Source organism: Zootoca vivipara, chromosome 4, assembly GCF_963506605.1.
Source record: "Zootoca vivipara chromosome 4, rZooViv1.1, whole genome shotgun sequence".
Classification (NCBI taxonomy): Eukaryota; Metazoa; Chordata; class Lepidosauria; order Squamata; family Lacertidae; genus Zootoca; species Zootoca vivipara.
In genome coordinates, this window is record NC_083279.1 from 10,140,991 (window position 1) to 10,158,784 (window position 17,794).

A 17,794-nucleotide genomic window follows, 5' to 3' on the forward strand; every position below is an offset into this window, starting at 1 on the left:
CATTTGCAATTTCTGAATGGCCAGTTTGCAGTATTAAGCCCTCAGCTGGAAGTACCCGTAGACATTTCAGTTGCCACACAACTGGGGTGGGGATAGGGCAGGAATATGCGACAATATTGTGCATTTCAAATGCTTGTACATAGCGCTAGCAAAGGTGTAAGAACCTGCTGGTGGATGAATGTGCATTGGAAGGTTTATGCTTGAGGGTTTCCTATAGGCATCTAGCTGGCCACTGTGAGAACAGGATTCGGTTCCAGATGGGATTCAGTGGGGCTCTTCTCAGTGGCATAGTCCGTTCTCAGGATGGGGAATGTTATAGACTTCTCTTAAAACACAGCAAGTGGAAGGAAAAAGGCAGATGAGGCAGACAAAGGCCAGCATCAAAAGGGATCACTTGCTTGCTTGTTTGCTTTCTAAATAGCTGAGCCTTGTGCCACAACACAAAGCACTTTTGAAAGCTTCCCCCACCTCAGAAGCAATTTGTCAGGGGGAGTTCAAAGAAAAAGAAGCCCAAAGTCTCTCCCTCTGGCCACATGCAAGATAGATAGATAGATAGATGATAGATAGATGATAGATAGATAGAGAGAGAGAGAGAGAGAGAGAGAGAGAGATAGATGACAGACATGTACAATATGTATAATGTGCCAATATGTTGCAGTATATAACGTATCTACATCTTACTGTATAGTGTTGTGACCTCAAACCGGAGGAAGGGAACCGCTCAGTTTGCTGTCTAGCATTAGAGTGCCTTCTGGTGGTAATAGACGGTAGTGCCAGAAATTCGAAGAAAAAAATCAGATTTGCCACCTTGATGTGGTAGAAGCAGCAAATCAGACGTCCCTAATGTAAATCTTTTGACATAGGGAGGTGTGCAGTCAGGGTGTCTCACTGGCTTAAATAGAAGCTGGGCTGGAGATGGAAGAAAGGGAACCAGATGAGGATCTTGGTGCTATGGGAAGGGAAAAGGTAAAGGGGCCCCTGACCATCAGGTCCAGTCGTGTCCGACTCTGGGGTTGCGGCGCTCATCTCGCTCTATAGGCCGAGGGAGCCGGCGTTTGTCCGCAGACAGCTTCCGGATCATGTGGCCAGCATGACAAAGCTGCTTCTGGCGAACCAGAGCAGCACACGGAAACGCCGTTTACCTTCCCGCCAAAGCGGTCCCTATTTATCTACTTGCACTTTGATGTGCTTTCGAACTGCTAGGTTGGCAGGAGCTGGGACCAAGCAGCGGGAGCTCACCCCGTTGCAGGGATTCGAACCGCCGACCTTCTGATCAGCAAGCCCTAGACTCTGTGGTTTAACCCACAGAGCCACCTGGGTCCCCTATGGGAAGGGAAAGTAATCCCATTTCCCCGATTAAAATTCCTCCCCGTACCTCACAGGGAAACCTGGTGTAATGGCAGGGGTAGGCAAATCCAGATGTTGTTAGAATACAGCTGCCTGTACGACTCCCAGACATTAGAAGCAATGGTCCAGGATAGGGTTTTTAAAAAAATATGCTTGATCAGAATAGCAGGCATAATCTTAGCCAAAGCTATCTCCAGTGGAAGGGTTGATTAATGTTGTTAATGCTTAACAGGAGCATTTTAATTACGAGCAAATAATAATATCTTTCTTCAGCACGTCATGATGATGTACAGCAGGGATGGCTGGCCTGTGGCTGTCTAGTTCAACCTTCCCCAAGCATGTTTTGGACAATTCACACCAGCCCCAGTCTGAATGGCCCACATTTAGGGTTAGTGGGAGTTATGCTCCAGCAAAAGCTTGAAGGCCACAGATCTCCCGCCCCTGGTATGTAAAGAAGGCAGGCAGCTCCTTTGGAACATCATCTCACCTGTTTTCGCCGCCGTCTTCTCCGCGGTTGCCTTTGTGTTCCGATTTCATGCTGGCGTTTTAAATTTAAATTGGCTATAGCAGCAGCAACAAAAACATGGGGAAATGTTCCACAGCTAGGTCACACATTTGAGATCTACCTTGCTGAACAATACAAAATTGGCCAGCGCTTTTCAGATGTACCTTTTCAAAATTGCTACTTTCGGGATTCCTTTATGGAAACATACAAATGGCATCATATAATACTGCCCAAAAGCAAAGCAAAGCAAGGGGAACAGGTTGACCTGCCAAGCAGATTCCATACTGTGTGCACAACGGCAAGTGTACATTTCAGGAAATCCTGCCGTTTTGTAAGAAGTATTAGAGGGCTAATACCATGATGAATGGGACACTTAGGCATGCACCTTTCTCTCGCCAACTAAAATGAATGGGATTTAGGAACGAATTGCTTTGGCAGAACCATAGCCCTGGCTGCAAAACAACTGAGATCCTCGGGACTTTAAAGTAGGCTTGTCAAAGTATTAAAGATTTTGCGGCTGTGTGATCATCTGTGCTTTGGCCAATTAATGTCTTGACTGAATCAAAATAATTTGCATCTTTTTTATTAACTGCCGCCAATTTCATTTTGGCAGTTTGCTGCCTTTTTATCATTATTGCTTAAATGGCAGCACTAATTGGGTTGTAATCTGCCGGTGGGTTTTCTGCGGTGTTCTGTCTTGTGTGGATTCTTATCCTTAAATATAAGTATTACGAAAACCCTTAGCATAGCTGCCAGTTTGGTATATGTGTTGAATTATGAATTATGGTGCTTTTGAATTATGGTGCTGGAGGAGACTCTTAAGAGTCCCAGGGACTGCAAGAAGATCAAACCTATAAGAGAAGAATCCTTGGAAAAGACCCTGATGTTGGGAAAGATTGAGGGCACTAGGAGAAGGGGACGACAGAGGATGAGATGGTTGGACAGTGTTCTCGAAGCTACGAACATGAGTTTGAACAAACTGCGGGAGGCAGTGGAAGACAGGAGTGCCTGGCGTGCTATGGTCCATGGGGTCACGAAGAGTAGGACACGACTAAACAACAAAACTGTGTGGAAATAATCAGTCAGCCAGGGACAAATTATCAGGAAAACCACAGGCTAGGGGAAGAGAAAGCAGCCCTTTTCCTTCCAGTTGAGTTTACAGTCTCCACACCTGCATTTGGTAAAACACTCTGGGAACAAGCTACGCTGAAACTAAATAGACTTAATGAGTGTCATTACTCCCGTTAGAATTACTTCCCCAGTGCTTCCCCAGAGGGTACTCAATGGTACCCAGTACTGGCAACTCTTTTTGTTGTTGTTACACTTAAGTGCCACACTTTTTAACAACTTCATAGCACCTCATTTTCGGGGGGAGGGGGGGGACAGAAGCGCTGCCTATACCTGAGAGGAAGGCTTATTTGAATTTACTAGAACTCGCAGTACACTTCTGAGCAAACAGGCATGCATAGGTGGCCTGTATAACTTTAGGATTGACCTGCAGATTTAACAGACGTAAGCAAACAGCTCTACTTTGAATGGGATGGAGCCAGCATGATGCAAGTTAGCTAGTTGCAGAGGCCTTCTTTGGCACCCTTAAAGCTCCCCTGTTATTGACCGCATGCTGCTTTATCCTCAAATTTCTCTTTAATTTTTTTTATTAAATCAAATTTAAGTGTCTCCACACACACACACACACACACAAATAAACATAGCATTAAAATTATAGCACCATTTTAGTTATAGGTAGGTAGCCGTGTTGGCCCCCCGTAGTCGAAACAAAATAAAAAAGTTCTGTGAGGGACAGAACGTACCGGCAGGTCCCTCCCATCTTAAGCAGCAGCTCATCACCCAATGGGAGCGCTAGTGGGGAGGAAGAGATCTCCAGCGGAGATTCAGGAAGTGGTGTCCGAGGCTCAGGCAAGGTAGCGGAGCCCATGCCCAGTGTGGGAAGGGAAGTGGGAAACAAAGGAAGGAGACCATTCCCCCCGACCCCGGAACTGAGGAGGAGGAGAAGGGGGCGGAGATTCAGTATGCCGAGATTACTTTGCTGGAGGAAAACACGCGAATCTCCATTCGGAGGTTCTGACCTGTAACGGACAACATGTACATAGTACTGCTCTGCACTGTAAATAATCAGCACTAAATAAAAGCATGAAAAGACAACGCCTGGAGGAGTCGTTACTCTAGAGTAGCCACCAAAGCCCCTGTGACAAGTTCCTTCCAGTAGCACCTTAGAGACCAACTTAGAGACCATTTTACATAGTCTTAGGGCTTTAATGGTCAATATAGGCTCTCCACAGATTTGTGAAATTAGTGGGGGGAATTTGCTGTCTACTTCCCTTACAGTACATATGAAAAGAAGGGGGACCGCTCTTTATAACACCTTTTGCGACTCTTGTCAATGCACCTAACTACTTAAAAGACTCTGGCCATTAGCCATCACATTCCTATTTAAATGCCTGTTCAGATTGATGGGGGCTTACCAACCTCTTCTGGCTTGTGGCCCAACATTTATTTTACAACAGCACTGGCAGGGCAATCCAAGCCCTGGTTGGGCAGTAGTGGGGCAACTGCTACATCCACAACCTTGACACTTGTGCCAGGCAAGGTGGAGTGGAAAGTAGGGGGCAGGCAAATGGCTGTTCCGGAGGGTTTAGGTGACCCTGTGCAACAGTAGAGGAGGCAGAACAGGGGCTGGAGGGAGAAGTCGGCAAAAAAATGCCTTCCCCCAGCAGGAATCTTCAGCCGGAACTCAAGACAGAAGAGCAAGCTTGGATTGCACCCTATAAAAGCTGGTGCAATTGATAAGTGTCACTAAAATAGGTATTGTTTGCATGCCCTGAGCAAAACAAAGGTCTTCCTGGGAGTACATTCACCTACCACTTGCTGTCATAATAGGTAGCTCTCATACTGAGGTCAGCAACTAGCAGTACAAAGGCCAAACCCACCCACCCCAAGAAGTTCCTGTTAGCCCTGTAGTTGCAAGAGCAGGCAGGTGCAGGGAGACTCTTGATCTCGGTGGCTTAATTATTTTTATTAATTCTACCATATTTAACCAAAGTGTCATTTGTTAACGCATTTACCAGCTGCCGCCAAGCCCGGCTTTCCCTTCATGCCAGTTTCAATACTTCGGTAACCATTGTTCCGACCCCATCGAAAATTTGATGCAAAGGGGCTTTGCACATGAACGCGCAAGTGGTGACTATTTTGTTTGCAGAATCCACGTGGGCCTCGTTTACGTCTTTGCAAATGTGCTTGCAGCCAAGTTCTTCGATAGCCGCAGCTGTTTCAGCATCAGGAAACCTGCAAGGAAAGGAAGTTAAACAAGAACTGCCTTTCCATCATCGCTAAAGTGCTGGCTTTGACCTTTAATGCCCTAGACGGCTAAGGACCACATTACCTTAAGGACCAGCCCTCCCCATATGAACCAGACCAGACCCTGTGGTCTTTATCAAGAGGCCCCTCTGCATGGACCTCACCCAAGTGGGCTGCAGCGTAGGGCTGGTGATATATCAATATATCGCCCCAAACCAGTTTAAAGTCTATATCGTGATAGCGGCTTCATAGTTTTTGACCTGGCAATATATTGTGAATCATTGTGTGTGTGTGTGTGTGTGTGTGTGTGCGCGCGCTATGCAAAAATCACAATGTGGGGAAAACCGTGAAGCCAGCCAATGCCTCTACATAGCTCCATCCTTATTTTGGACATTGCCATATATCAGTATATCACAATATTTAGCTGGTGATGTATCACAAAGTTGAAAACCAACTCCATCCTTATTCCAGACATTGCGATATGTTGGTATATTGTGATGTGATATATCATGATGTGGGGTGGATGGGACTTGTCCTTATTAATATTTTACAGGAATAGCATTTTTTTGTATTGTACAGTGGTACGTTGGGTTACAGACACTTCAGGTTACAGACTCCGCTAACCCAGCAATAGCACCTCGGGTTAAGAACTTTGCTTCAGGATGAGAACGGAAATCGCACGGCAGCGGCAGCATGGCGGCAGCAGCGGGAGGCCCCATTAGCTAAAGTGGTGCTTCAGGTTAAGAACAGTTTCAGGTTAAGAACGGACCTCCGGAACGAATTAAGTTCTTAACCAGAGGTACCACTGTACAGTAGCCCTGAGGCTTTTTCTTTTGTACAAAGTGACTGATGAGTGTAAATCAGCAACAACCAACAGAGAAAAACGATAGATTGGGGAAAGCTGTGCATCCCTGTAACAGCTGGATCTTGTGATCAGCAGAGAATCGGCATGCATGCAGAATCAGATGGTGCTCCAGACAAAATTCCTTACCTTCCGTCTACATTTCTGTTGTGGCCGACGGTGACTTCACAGCCTGGGAAGACTTTCGCTGCCAGCACAGGAGAGATGCAACACAAGCCAATGGGTTTCTTTGCGCTATGGAAAGCCTCGAGGGTGGACTTCACAAGGCTGTTGACAGTGCAGTTCTTTCCTTCCACTGCCCAGGAACACAAGTTCTTCGCTACGCCAAAGCCCCCTTGAAGGGAGGGGGGAAAGATAAGAGCTTACTCTTTCACGCCGAGAAGAAACTTCCCATTATTGCCTCTTCCAACAACGGAGCGTCGCTGGTTGTCACCCAATGGGGCGACGCTTATTTGATACTGGCACAAAATTGGTTCAGCCCTGTGGAGCACTCTTCTAGTAGAGATTCAGCAGGCATCTTTTATGGTGAACATTTTGCTGATTTCTTCCCCACCCCCTTTGCTGCCAGGTGTATGCAGATGCTGAAGATAACCCATCTCCTATAATAGTTTGTGATCTATTTCTGAAAAATGTTTTATGCGGCCTTTATTGTGTGCATTAGAATTGTTGTAAACCGCTTTTGTATTTTTAAAAATTATTTATTTATAAAATAAATAAATGTGGAATGTAGAAATGGGGACTCTTGGTTGGTTTTTGTTGTGCATTTGTGTACTACAAATTTAATAAAATAAGTAAATAAAATGCACTATGCTTTGGGGGAGGGACCCAGGTGGCGCTGTGGTTAAACCACTGAGCCTAGGGCTTGCTGATCAGAAGGCAGGCGGTTCGAATCCCTGTGACGGGGTGAGCTCCCGTTGCTTGGACCCAGCTCCTGCCAACCTAGCAGTTCAAAAGCACATCAAAATGCAAGTAGATAAATAGGAACCGCTACAGCGGGAAGGTAAACGGCGTTTCCATGTGTTGCTCTGGTTTGCCAGAAGCGGCTTTGTCATGCTGGCCACATGACCTGGAAGCTATACGCCGGCTCCCTCAGCCAATAACGCGAGATGAGCGCGCAACCCCAGAGTCGGTCACGACTGGACCTAATGGTCAGGGGTCCCTTTACCTTTACCTTTATGCTTTGGGGGAGGGAGTATTGTTGCAGTGAGATGCAGTATTAGAATCTAGCTACGAGTCCCAGCCCACAGTGCTGAGCACATTGAACTGATGCAAATAATTTTTACGGTTCACAAATACATGAGTGTTAAACTAATTCATTTGCAGCGCAATCCTAACCATGTCCTTTCAAATGCAAATCCCGTGGAATTTAATGGAACTTACTCCCAGACAAATAGGAGTGCAGGTTTGATTAGTATATATATATTTTTTAATGCTCACCTGGAAAAATTATTGCATCAAATTCACCGACTTTCAGCTCAGCCAAATCCTGGATGTTCCCTCTCGCAAGTCTAGCACTTTCAACTAAAACGTTTCTCTTTTCTTCACTTGGACTACCCTGCAAATGATCAACAACGTGCATCTGCTCAATATTTGGTGCAAATATCTTTACCTGAAAAAGAAAAGGGAACACAAATACATATGCGTTACAAAGTAGCACCTCTGCTAGTTGCAAGAGTCAAGATTAACAATGGGTTGTTGTTTTTTTGCCAATTTTAAGCAAGATAATTTTGCAAGTACTTTATCAACATTTCAAGGGGTTTCTGAAATTCCAAAATGACAAAGCATATGGATTTCAGCATCAATTGGTATTTTAGGTAGCAAGATCACAGACAAGATCTTTAAAACAGGGCTAAATGTTGCCTTTTAGATACATTTTTTTAAAAAAAACCTGACCTTGTTATCTACCCCAATTCAAACAAGTATAGTGTTTTCACTTAAAGTTGTCAAATAAATGGCACCAAACATTTGTAGAATGTGTTTTCCAGTGATATACTTACATACCATATTTTGTCAGTGTTTAGTAAAATAACTCGCAGTATATTTTCAGTTTAATGCCATTCAGTATGGTGCTGAACCTATTTACTCAGAAACAAGTCCCATTGAGTTCAATGAGACATACAGCCCAGTGAGCTTAGAACTGAGCGTCATTTCGTTTTCAAGACTGCAATCCTATGTAATCCTTTGCAGAATCCTAAACTCTGCTGAACACACAGAGGCTTGTTTACAAGCCAGCAAGCAAAACATTGTAGGCATCGCAGAAAGGAACAGGAAACAGGCAAGAGACATTTTCCACGGAAAAACCTTCTGTGGGTGGGAGTAAGGCCTTTTTTTCACCTAGAACTCACCGGAACTCAGTTCCAGCTCCTCTCAGGTGGGGCTCCATTGCCATTCTAAGAGAACAAGGGAGGCATTCATGGTGAGTTTTGGCACCTCTTTTTCTAGAAAAAAACTATCACTGCATATACAGGTCTTCTTCTCTCTCCCTGTGTGTGCCTGTGTACAGTTATAAATGCAGTTACAATGACAGTCATGAATGCAGGTAGGTAGCCGTGTTGGTCTGAGTCGAAACAAAATAAAAAAATTCCTTCAGTAGCACCTTAAAGACCAACTAAGTTTTTATTTTGGTATGAGCTTTCGTGTGCATGCACACTTCGTCAGATATTCCACCACTTGCTTTCTAAAGCATGGCATGCCTTGCTTCTTCTTTTACTATGAAAGATTGCCATTAAAGAGGGCTAGGATAGAGTGAAGTGTAAGGGACAAATGCTAGCCACTATGTAGCAAAAGCCACACAAACTTTTAACAATAACCTGAGACCTCAAACTTAACCCCCATGACAACACAGTGAAATCATATTACAGCCGTGGGCAGCATTCCTGCATTGCAGGCAAGGGCGTACCCACCATGCGGCAAGTTAGGGCAGCTGCCCTACTCTAGAAGCAGGGCTGGTGGGCAGAGGCGGAGCACAGCCCGGCGGAGCGCGAGTTCGCCATTCCCGCCGCACCGCGCCGCACCCTCCCTCCAGCTCCCCGGCGCGCCCTCAGGCAAGGCCAAGCGCGGCGGGGAACCAGGGAGCGCGGCGCAGTGGGCGGGAACGCCGAACTCGCGCTCCGCTGGGCTGGGCTCCGCCTCCGCCCACCAGCCCTGCTGCTAGGGAGGGGCACAGCCCGGCGGAGCGCGAGTTCGCCGTTCCCGCCCGCTGCACTGCGCCCTCCCTCCAGCTCCCCGTCGCGCCCTCTGGCAAGGCCAAGCGCGGCGGGGAACCAGAGAGCGCGGTGCGGCGGGCGGGAACGCTGAACTCGCGCTCCGCTGGGCTGGGCTCCGCCTCCGCCTACCAGCCCTGCTGCTAGGGAGGGGCACAGCCCGGCGGAGCGCGAGTTCGCCGTTCCCGCCCGCCGCGCTGCGCCCTCCCTCCAGCTCCCCGTCGCGCCCTCTGGCAAGGCCAAGCGCGGCGGGGAACCAGAGAGCGTGGCGCGGCGGGCGGGAACGCTGAACTCGCGCTCCGCTGGGCTGGGCTCCGCCTCCGCCTACCAGCCCTGCTGCTAGGGAGGGGCACAGCCCGGCGGAGCGCGAGTTCGCCGTTCCCGCCCACTTTGTGGCCCCTCCCCTTCCGTGCCTTGGCCCCTCCCCTTGCCCCCCCCCCTAGTTTTGATCCTGGGTACGCCCATGATTGCAGGGGGTTGGACTAGATGGCCAGGGGGGTTTCCTTCTGACACAGAAAAATCAGGGTCCACAAACTCCATGATTGGGGATGTGTTAAACCACAGAGCCTAGGGCTTGCCAATCATAAGGTCGGCGGTTCGAATCCTCGCGATGGGGTGAGCTCCCGTTGTTCGGTCCCTGCTCCTGCCAACCTACGTAGCAGTTCGAAAGCACGTCAAAGTGCAAGTAGATAAATAGGTAAGATAAATGGCGGGAAGGTAATTGGCGTTTCCATGTGCTGCTCTGGTTCGCCAGAAGCAGCTTAGTCATGCTGGCCGCATGGTCCGGAAGTTGTATGCCGGCTCCCTCGGCCAATAACGCGAGATGAGCGCTGCAACCCCGAAGTCGTCCATGACTGGACGTAATGGTCAGGGGTCCCTTTACTGTTACCTTTTTAAGTCCATGATCTGTCAGAGATGAATGGATGGGGGCAGGTCGCAGGGAAAACAAGGCAAATCTTTATTTTTCTGTTGCAACATAGTTCCCTCCCTTCCTAGCAAGGAGGCAAGAGAGTCCCAGAACCAAGAAGAAACACGATAATAAAAATATTAATATTATTTATAACCAGCCCATTCTGTTGGGTGGCTCCCAACAGAATATTAAAAACACAATAAAACATCAAACATTAAAAGCTTTCATCTCTTTTAAGGTTTTTCATTTTGGCATGGAGAACGACATCCCCTCTACAAACAGTCAGAAATTGCATCACATCTAAGGTACTGTGGCCAAGGTATGATATTCCTCAGGATTTAGCAAGATTTACATAGTTCCAGACACAATTTGCACAAAACATTACCACTGGATAAGACAATCAAGATGCCTGTCAGACATCCCTCAATGCAGAGCATCTGGGCAAACAATGGCAATTATTACAAAGGAGATTCATAGATATAGGTGAGGAATCCCTTCAGGAACTTCCCCGATTGCTATCTGCCTCTGTGTTCTCAGGCAAGGGGGATTAAGGAGGCAGAGGAAATATTTAGTCTTTAGGGAGAGCCAATATGTCTTTTGGATTGCTCTCCTGTACTGTTTTAGACATGTGGTTTATATACTTATGTCTGTGCGTTTACCTTGTGCAATTATCAACATTTATCCTATATTTGAGACCTTAGAGGTCCTATAACACTTCCAACTCTACAATTCTATATCCTGAGGAAATCGCAAGAGACCTTTGCACGCAGTTCGCTTGCTTGCACGCACGCACTAAATTTAAGCCGTGGGTAGGTGGGCTGGGCGGATTTTGCACGGCAGGACACGAGGGGAGGAGGAATCCTATTATTGTAGAGTCGGAAGGGACCCCAGGGGTCATCTAGTCCACACACACACCCTTGCAAGGAATAGCCTCCTTTTGCACTTTTTAGAGGGTCGCCAGCCTCACCTCCGCTCCAGCCCGGCTCAGGTGCACCAGGACGGCGGACGCCTCGTGGATCTCGCTGCCGTCGAAGACGCCGCAGCCAGCCAAGACCACGGCCACCCGCTTCCCCATCCTCGCCTGCAGGTCCCCCGTGTCCACGGAGGAAGAGGCCGCAGGAAGGAAGGATCTGGTGCCGGATCCCACCCGCCCCCTGCTGGTCCGGAAGAAGAGCCGTCGGGGCGGCGCTTTCTGTGACCCTTGGAGACGAGAGACCAGGAAACACACTGTGTTCTCCAGGAAACGGCGTCGCGCCTGGGTTGCAAACGCGTCTCGTCCCCTTTCGTTTCTGAGCAGAATGCGCAATGCTCCCTGCACAATTTTACAGCATAAGAGGATAATCACACTACTACATGCGGTTTGATCCGGCGTGCACGTCCCAAAAAAACATTTTCACGTGTGAATATGATGTTGTTTAGTTTTCCCTTTGTAAGAGTAATCTGTGCTGATTGCAACACCTCTCTGAAATTGTCTGGCCAAAGTGCAGCTGAGACGTATTTTAAACGAGCTGCTAAAAGCGTGGAGATTTTAAAAGCCTAAACTGCAACCCCGAATCCGACGGTTTGTGCTAGGCGACCCACTCGCTCTCCGGCCACTGCACCTAAAAAAAACCTACAGCAGAGATATGGAATCATAGACCTGTAGAGTTGGAAGGGACCCAAGGGTCATCTAGTCCAACCCCCTGCAATGCAGGAATCTCAGCTAAAGCATCCGTGACAGGTGACCCTCCGTATAAAGGCTTCCTTCTCCGTGTGCAAACAAAAACGACCCAGTGGGGCTGAGAGAGCCGGCAGCTCTGATTCCCCCGTCGCGATCGCGGGACAGAAACTAGAGCCCAGAGGCAGAATGGGGAGGGAAACGACAACAGAAGCTCTGGCCAAAACCGTCTCGGAGGTTCCCGCACTGAGCATGTGCCCGACCCCTCGGCATGTGATGGGTTGAACTCTGCTCAGCTGACTGCTGGGAGTGCGAGAGAAACGCGGAAGCGGAGCTCGCCTGCCCTGCGCCGCTTGCTTTCTGCTTGCCGGGGTGCTGCATCATGGCTGCAGGCGGGGAGCCGCCGCGTCTCTGGCTGCTGCTGCTGCTGCTCCTGCAGTTGGAGACGCCCTGCAGCTCGACATGCGGCTCTCCGGGGCAGCAGCGGTGGCCTGTGCCTTACAGGTGAGAGGACGGCGTATGGGCAGAAGGGGAGAGAGAGAGTCGTCGGGCAGGATTCAACAAGTCTGCTCTCCCCCCCCCCCGGGCCGCCTAATATAGCAGGTGCTGTGATTGCTCACTTCCATGGGATGGGCTCCCCGTCCAAAAAACAGGATTTGCAAACATCTGGGCTGTGCCGAAAGTGGAACAGAGGGGTTGCATGCAATCCTGTCGTTCTGCCTGCGCAACAGGCTTGTGCTTGCGCAGGAGAACTCTCCCCTGCAGCCCCTGCCCCCCACACCCCCAAATATGGGGGACACTCTGAGCATATTTGGGGTTGGGGGTCCCAGGGGAAGGAAACGAAGAAGTCCTGTTGTGTCAGTGGAGCTTCAGATGTCCAGAGTGGGATCATAGAATAGTAGAGCTGGAAGGGATCCGAGGGTCATCTAGTCCAACCCGTTGGAAATCAGGAGCATATACATTACAGGACGCAAGATGAAGCTATCAAAAACACTTAGATTTACATATATAGCAGCCAGGTGCACTGACCCATTGTGCCACAGGGTCCGAGCAACGCAGATGGCTCATGTGCATGCAGTGGTGACTTGCCGAGGGCTGAGCCGTCTCAAAATGGGGAGATTAAGTATAATTATGGGAGGTGGCTCTGCGAGAGAGAAAACTCAAGAGGTGTGCAAGCAAGAGATAACTTCCATTTCTTTTTTTAAAAAATGGTTTAAATGATTTATTTATTTATTTTAAAAAAACCCAACATTTATTTTAATGCAGGCGTTTTGATTACCGCCCTAAAACAGATGCCTACTGTCAAGCTCGTTACACTTTCTGCCCAACTGGCTCTCCCATTCCGGTGATGAGAGATGACGATGTCCTGGAGGTATTTCGGTTACAGGCGCCTGTCTGGGAATTCAAATATGGAGATCTCCTTGGCCATATGGTAAGGTGACATGCGTCTCCTCCTCCTCCTCCTCCTCCTCCTCCTCCTCCTCCTCCTCCTCCTCCTCCTCCTCCTCCTCCTCCTCCTCCTCCCCTCCTCCTCCTCCTCCCCCTCTGTTTTGTCAGCCTTTTGCTAGCATCCCAATTAACATAGATTTCAAAAAGTGCAATGCAGAACTGACATTGTTAATTTGATTAACTATAGACCTTGTAAATATATTCCGAAAACATTGTTTACCACTTTTCTGGCAACAGGAGAGTGTTAGAAAATGTTCTGAGAATTTTTATGTAACAGCTTTGAAAGAAGCAATCTTTAAATGGCACTTTCAGGGCGATTTTTATTTTTTTGTTTTATTATTATTCCTGGCTAGTGCCAGTCACTGGCGTGTTACAGTGATTCACTCCCTCCTTCCAGATATTAAATGTGGAAAAGTTTCTATGTCTCTGCAGAGAAATCACGGGACGTCCACTTCCTGGAACTGTACCATTTCCCCAGATTGCTTTGTTATTTTATAGCATTCATAGTGTTGCCTTTCCTGCCATCCAAGGCATGTTACCAAAAAAACTCCAATACGACAGCATAATTGGCCAATTAGCCTTATGAGCTATGCAAAGTATGGCTCACTGATTCTCATAGTTGTTTTTGTTTCGGAGTCTGAAATTTCTAGATTGTGGCAGCTCTGTGCACACTTACCTAGGAGCAAAGTCCATTGAAAATTAAGCGTGATTTACTTCTGTGCTCTGGTTCGCTAGAAGTGGCTTTGTCATGCTGACCACATGACCTGAAAGCTGTACGCCGGCTCCCTCGGCCAATAACGCGAGATGAGCGCCGCAACCCCAGAGTCGATCACGACTGGACCTAATGGACAGGGGTCCCTTTACCTTTACCTATGCATGCAGTGGGTCAGGCTCTTACCCAGGGGTCAGCAACCTTTTTCAGCCGTGGGCCAGTCCACTGTCCCTCAGACCATGTGGTGGGCCGAACTATATTTTGAAAAGAAAAAAAAAGAACGAATTCCTATGCCCCACAAATAACCCAGAGAAGCATTTTAAATAAAAGGACACATTCTACTCATGTAAAAACACAATGATTCCCAGAGCGTCCGTGGGCCGGATTGAGAAGGCGATTGGGCCGCATCCGACCCACGGGCCTTAGGTTGCCTACCCCTGCTCTTACCCAGGCGCCAGCAACCTTTTCTGCCTGTGGGCCGGAGGATTCCCATGGACTATCGTCCATGGGCCGGACATGGGCTGCACAGGCGCAGAAGCGATTTCTGGCGCTGCAGCAATTTTGGAAATGGGCAGCGCAGCACCAGAAATCGCTTCTGCGCATGTCCGCCGCTGTGCAGAAGTGATTTCCGGTGCTGGCTGCCCATTTCCAAAATGTCCGCAGCGCCAGAAATCACTTCTGCGGCTGCGTAGATGCAATTTCCGGTGCTGCTCAGCAAGTCCCTGTGCCACGCCGGTATACCGCAGCGCGCAGGGGACTTGCCGAGTGGGCGGCTCGGTTCACAGGCGGCCCGTGGGCCAGATGAACGGCCTCCATGGGCCATATCCAGCTTTTGGGCCAAAGGTTGCCGATGCCTGCTCTTACCCATGGGTAGGAAAACTAAGGTCCGGGGGCCAGATGCAGCCCAATCGCCTTCTCAATCCGGCCCACGGACGGTTCAGGAATTAGCATGATTTTGCATGAGTAGAATGTGTCCTTTTATTTAAAATGCATCTCTGGGTTATTTGTGGGGCACAGGAATTATTTCATTCCCCCCCCCCAAAAAAAATATAGTCTGGTCCCCCACAAGGTCTGAGAGACAGTGGACCGGCCCCCTGCTGAAAAGTTTTGCTGACCCCTGCTCTTACTGTTCAATCCTCTGTGTGTTTACTTAGACTCACGACTCAATTGTATTTAGCGGGGCTTACTCCCATGTAGGTGTTCATAGGATTCTAGAGCATTGTTAGAAACTCAGATATGTAACCTAATCGCCAGGTGGCACCTGAAACCTAGATTATGATCACTACGATGGAATTTCTCGGCAGTGATTTTGTTTACACTGCAATGTATTATTCTTATTATTCATTTCATTTCTTGGAGTTAGAGTCCTTATAGAGAGGAGAAATGTGGAGTTATGAACGAAGGCACGCCTTCACTTGTGTTGGTTATTCCTGTCTTTTAGAAGATCATGCACGATGCTGTCGGTTTCAAGAGCTCCTTATCTGGGAAGAACTACACAATGGAGTGGTATGAACTCTTCCAGCTGGGGAACTGCACATTTCCTCACCTCCGGCCCAATTTGCTTGCCCCTTTTTGGTGCAATCAGGGGGCCGCCTGCTTTTATGAAGGAATAGATGATGCCCATTGGAAGGAGAACGGGACCTTGGTTCTGGTGACCACAATCTCAGGTAAACATGCAAACATTGTCATGGGGCTTGTTGACGTGGTAGGGCAGGCACCCCCAAACTTCGGCCCTCCAGATGTTTTGGACTACAATTCCCATCTTCCCCAACCACTGGCCCTGTTAGCTAGGGATCATGGGAGTTGTAGGCCAAAACATCTGGAGGGCCGCAGTTTGGGGATGCCTGTGGTAGGGACTCAGAAGTTGTTGGTGCATAATTATTATTCTGGGCTTGGTTCAGGCCAGTAAGCAATCGTAGGGTGTTACTGTATATCCATACATCTCTGCAAATCGTCTGCAATCCTAATCCCACTTTTCTGGGAGCAATCCTTGCTGAAATTAATCAGACTTTCATTTGGGGTTAGAGCCGTTCCTCTGTTTTCTGTGGAACTGGGAAGGTCGCCAGAGGTCTCCAGATCTGAACACTTTGTGGACACAGATTCTGTGTCGTCATGGGCTTATGCAAGGCATTTTGGTGTTCCTTCTGAAATAAATTTCAAAAAGTGACTGCTATGCTTGCAGAGGAGCATCGGCCCAGCCTGTCAGGGAACATTGAGAGTCAGTGGGGTGTAGTGGTTAGTGTGTTGAGCCCTGGGAGACACTGGTTCAAGCCATACTCTGCCATAGAGCTGACTGAGAGCCCTTGCGTGTCTCTCATCTTAACCCATACCTCATAGGATTGTTGTGGGGATTAAATGAGGAGGGAACCATGTATGCTACGCTGAGCTGCTTGAAGAAAAAGGTGGGAAAGGCTGGCAGAATTAAGCAGGTTATTTTAAAGCACAGATAGTATTCAGCTGTGCAGATATGATTCTCCTGTCTCCTTCCTGTGGTGTGATATTGTGTTTTCTTCTTCTTGCACAGGAGCTATGTTTAATCAAATGGCAAAATGGGTGAAATACGACAACAAAACTGGCATTTACTACGAGACGTGGATGGTCAAAGAGAGCCCGGAGGAGCAGGCCAGAGTGTGGTTTGAGCCTTACGAATGCTCCAAGTTTGTACAGAGGACGTACCAAAAGCTGGCTGAGCTGGGGGCCATTTTTAAGAAGATACAAACAAATTACACCACTATTACTCTCTTCAGTGGAGAGCCCACCTGCTTTGGGAATGAAACGGATATATTTGGACCACACGGAAACAAAACCCTAGCTCTTGCCATTAGAGACTTCTATTCTCCTTTCAAACCTTATCAGTCCGCCAAAGAGTTCTTTCTAAACCTCTTGAGGATATTTGATGAAGTGGTTGTGGACCATCAATTCTACCTCTTCTATAACTTGGAATATTGGTTTCTGCCAATGAAATATCCTTTCATGAAAATAGCCTATGAAGAAATCCCATTGCCTCACTCAAACAGCACAAAGTTGGACATGTAGTTTTTCTTAATGACTTTTTTTTGTCTAAAGAAAACAAAAAGCAAAATAAAAACCCCAAACCCATTTTATGCTGAGTTGCCTCGGACATATTTCAGGCTGACATTAAGATGCCTGAAACTACTGGGAGATACCTGGATTTTTACCAACACTGAAAAGATTATCTGCACAGGGAAATGAATGCATCAAACCTAAGCTATTTTACCTTTAATTGCAGGAGGGAATGAGATTCTTTTCCAAGCCTTCAGTTTTCCTTTGACTTCCAGAGACACTTTATTTATGCACTGGAACCAATGTGGGTGAATAATGGTGGTAAATAATTATTCTAAAGTTCTCGTTGTGTGCCCCATTGGACAATCACATAGAATAGAAAATAGGAATGTGGCTGCACATACATTCCTAACCTTGCGGTCAACCTTAAGACAATTACGGGGATCTGCTTGAGCACTCTTAAGTAGTTGCTACTTAAATTTATAGGTTGCAGCTATTCTAAATTCATAGGTTGCTGTGATTCTAAAGGATGTTTTTTCCTGGATGACCGCCAGCTGATCTGTGCTGTTACTTGAACTACAAAGTTTTTCAAAATAGGCTCAATGAGTTGGTAGTGTTAATGTGTGTGTTGCAAAACTTCTAATCACAATGAAATTTACTTCTTGCTTCGGATTGAAATTTAATGTCCTTTGTTCATCCATAATCCCTATACAGTACTGTAGTTTGGATTAAGGTTTTTAATCCTAAAGGAGATCCAAATAACTACTGACCCATAGGTCTTATCTCTATAACTGGGACAGTTTGTGCCAG

At 47.6% G+C, this 17,794-nt stretch overlaps 2 protein-coding genes across 4 annotated transcripts; one reads left to right on the forward strand and one right to left on the reverse strand.

Annotated features, from left to right (window-relative positions):
- Window positions 1–4,867: 4,867 nt before the first annotated feature.
- On the reverse strand, window positions 4,868–11,295 carry LOC118085384 (glutamine amidotransferase-like class 1 domain-containing protein 3, mitochondrial). The gene is made up of 4 exons (XM_035115978.2): window positions 11,110–11,295; window positions 7,467–7,638; window positions 6,159–6,363; window positions 4,868–5,155 (listed from the first exon to the last, which is right to left on the reverse strand). Exons 1-4 carry the CDS (start codon window positions 11,215–11,217, stop codon window positions 4,963–4,965), a joined length of 678 nt encoding a protein of 225 aa, XP_034971869.2. The 5' UTR covers window positions 11,218–11,295; the 3' UTR covers window positions 4,868–4,962.
- Window positions 11,296–11,576: 281 nt separating this feature from the next.
- CLN5 (CLN5 intracellular trafficking protein) lies at window positions 11,577–17,454 on the forward strand. Of its 3 annotated transcripts, none has more exons than XM_035115975.2 (4): window positions 11,577–12,303; window positions 13,066–13,231; window positions 15,402–15,627; window positions 16,485–17,454. In XM_035115975.2, exons 1-4 carry the CDS (start codon window positions 12,182–12,184, stop codon window positions 16,994–16,996), a joined length of 1,026 nt encoding a protein of 341 aa, XP_034971866.2. In that variant the 5' UTR covers window positions 11,577–12,181; the 3' UTR covers window positions 16,997–17,454. The 3 variants fall into 3 exon arrangements, with proteins under 3 accessions (XP_034971866.2, XP_034971867.2, XP_060129315.1); XM_035115976.2 differs by having other exon boundaries at window positions 12,190–12,303; window positions 13,092–13,231; XM_060273332.1 differs by lacking the exon at window positions 11,577–12,303 and adding an exon at window positions 12,385–12,402 and having other exon boundaries at window positions 13,092–13,231.
- Window positions 17,455–17,794: the final 340 nt, after the last annotated feature.

What these genes read in the sequence shown, in the direction of transcription:
- LOC118085384 (XM_035115978.2), bottom strand. Translation starts at nt 11,217, where the DNA reads ATGGGGAAGCGGGTGGCCGTGGTCTTGGCTGGCTGCGGCGTCTTCGAC. An exon ending in TGAGCCGGGCTGGAGCGGAG is followed by an intron (nt 7,639 to 11,109) that starts GTGAGGCTGGCG and finishes TTTCTTTTTCAG; the next exon opens with GTAAAGATATTTGCACCAAA. An exon ending in AACAGAAATGTAGACGGAAG is followed by an intron (nt 5,156 to 6,158) that starts GTAAGGAATTTT and finishes CTTTCCTTGCAG; the next exon opens with GTTTCCTGATGCTGAAACAG.
- CLN5 (XM_035115975.2), top strand. Translation starts at nt 12,182, where the DNA reads ATGGCTGCAGGCGGGGAGCCGCCGCGTCTCTGGCTGCTGCTGCTGCTG. An exon ending in GAGATCTCCTTGGCCATATG is followed by an intron (nt 13,232 to 15,401) that starts GTAAGGTGACAT and finishes CCTGTCTTTTAG; the next exon opens with AAGATCATGCACGATGCTGT. An exon ending in TCTGGTGACCACAATCTCAG is followed by an intron (nt 15,628 to 16,484) that starts GTAAACATGCAA and finishes CTTCTTGCACAG; the next exon opens with GAGCTATGTTTAATCAAATG.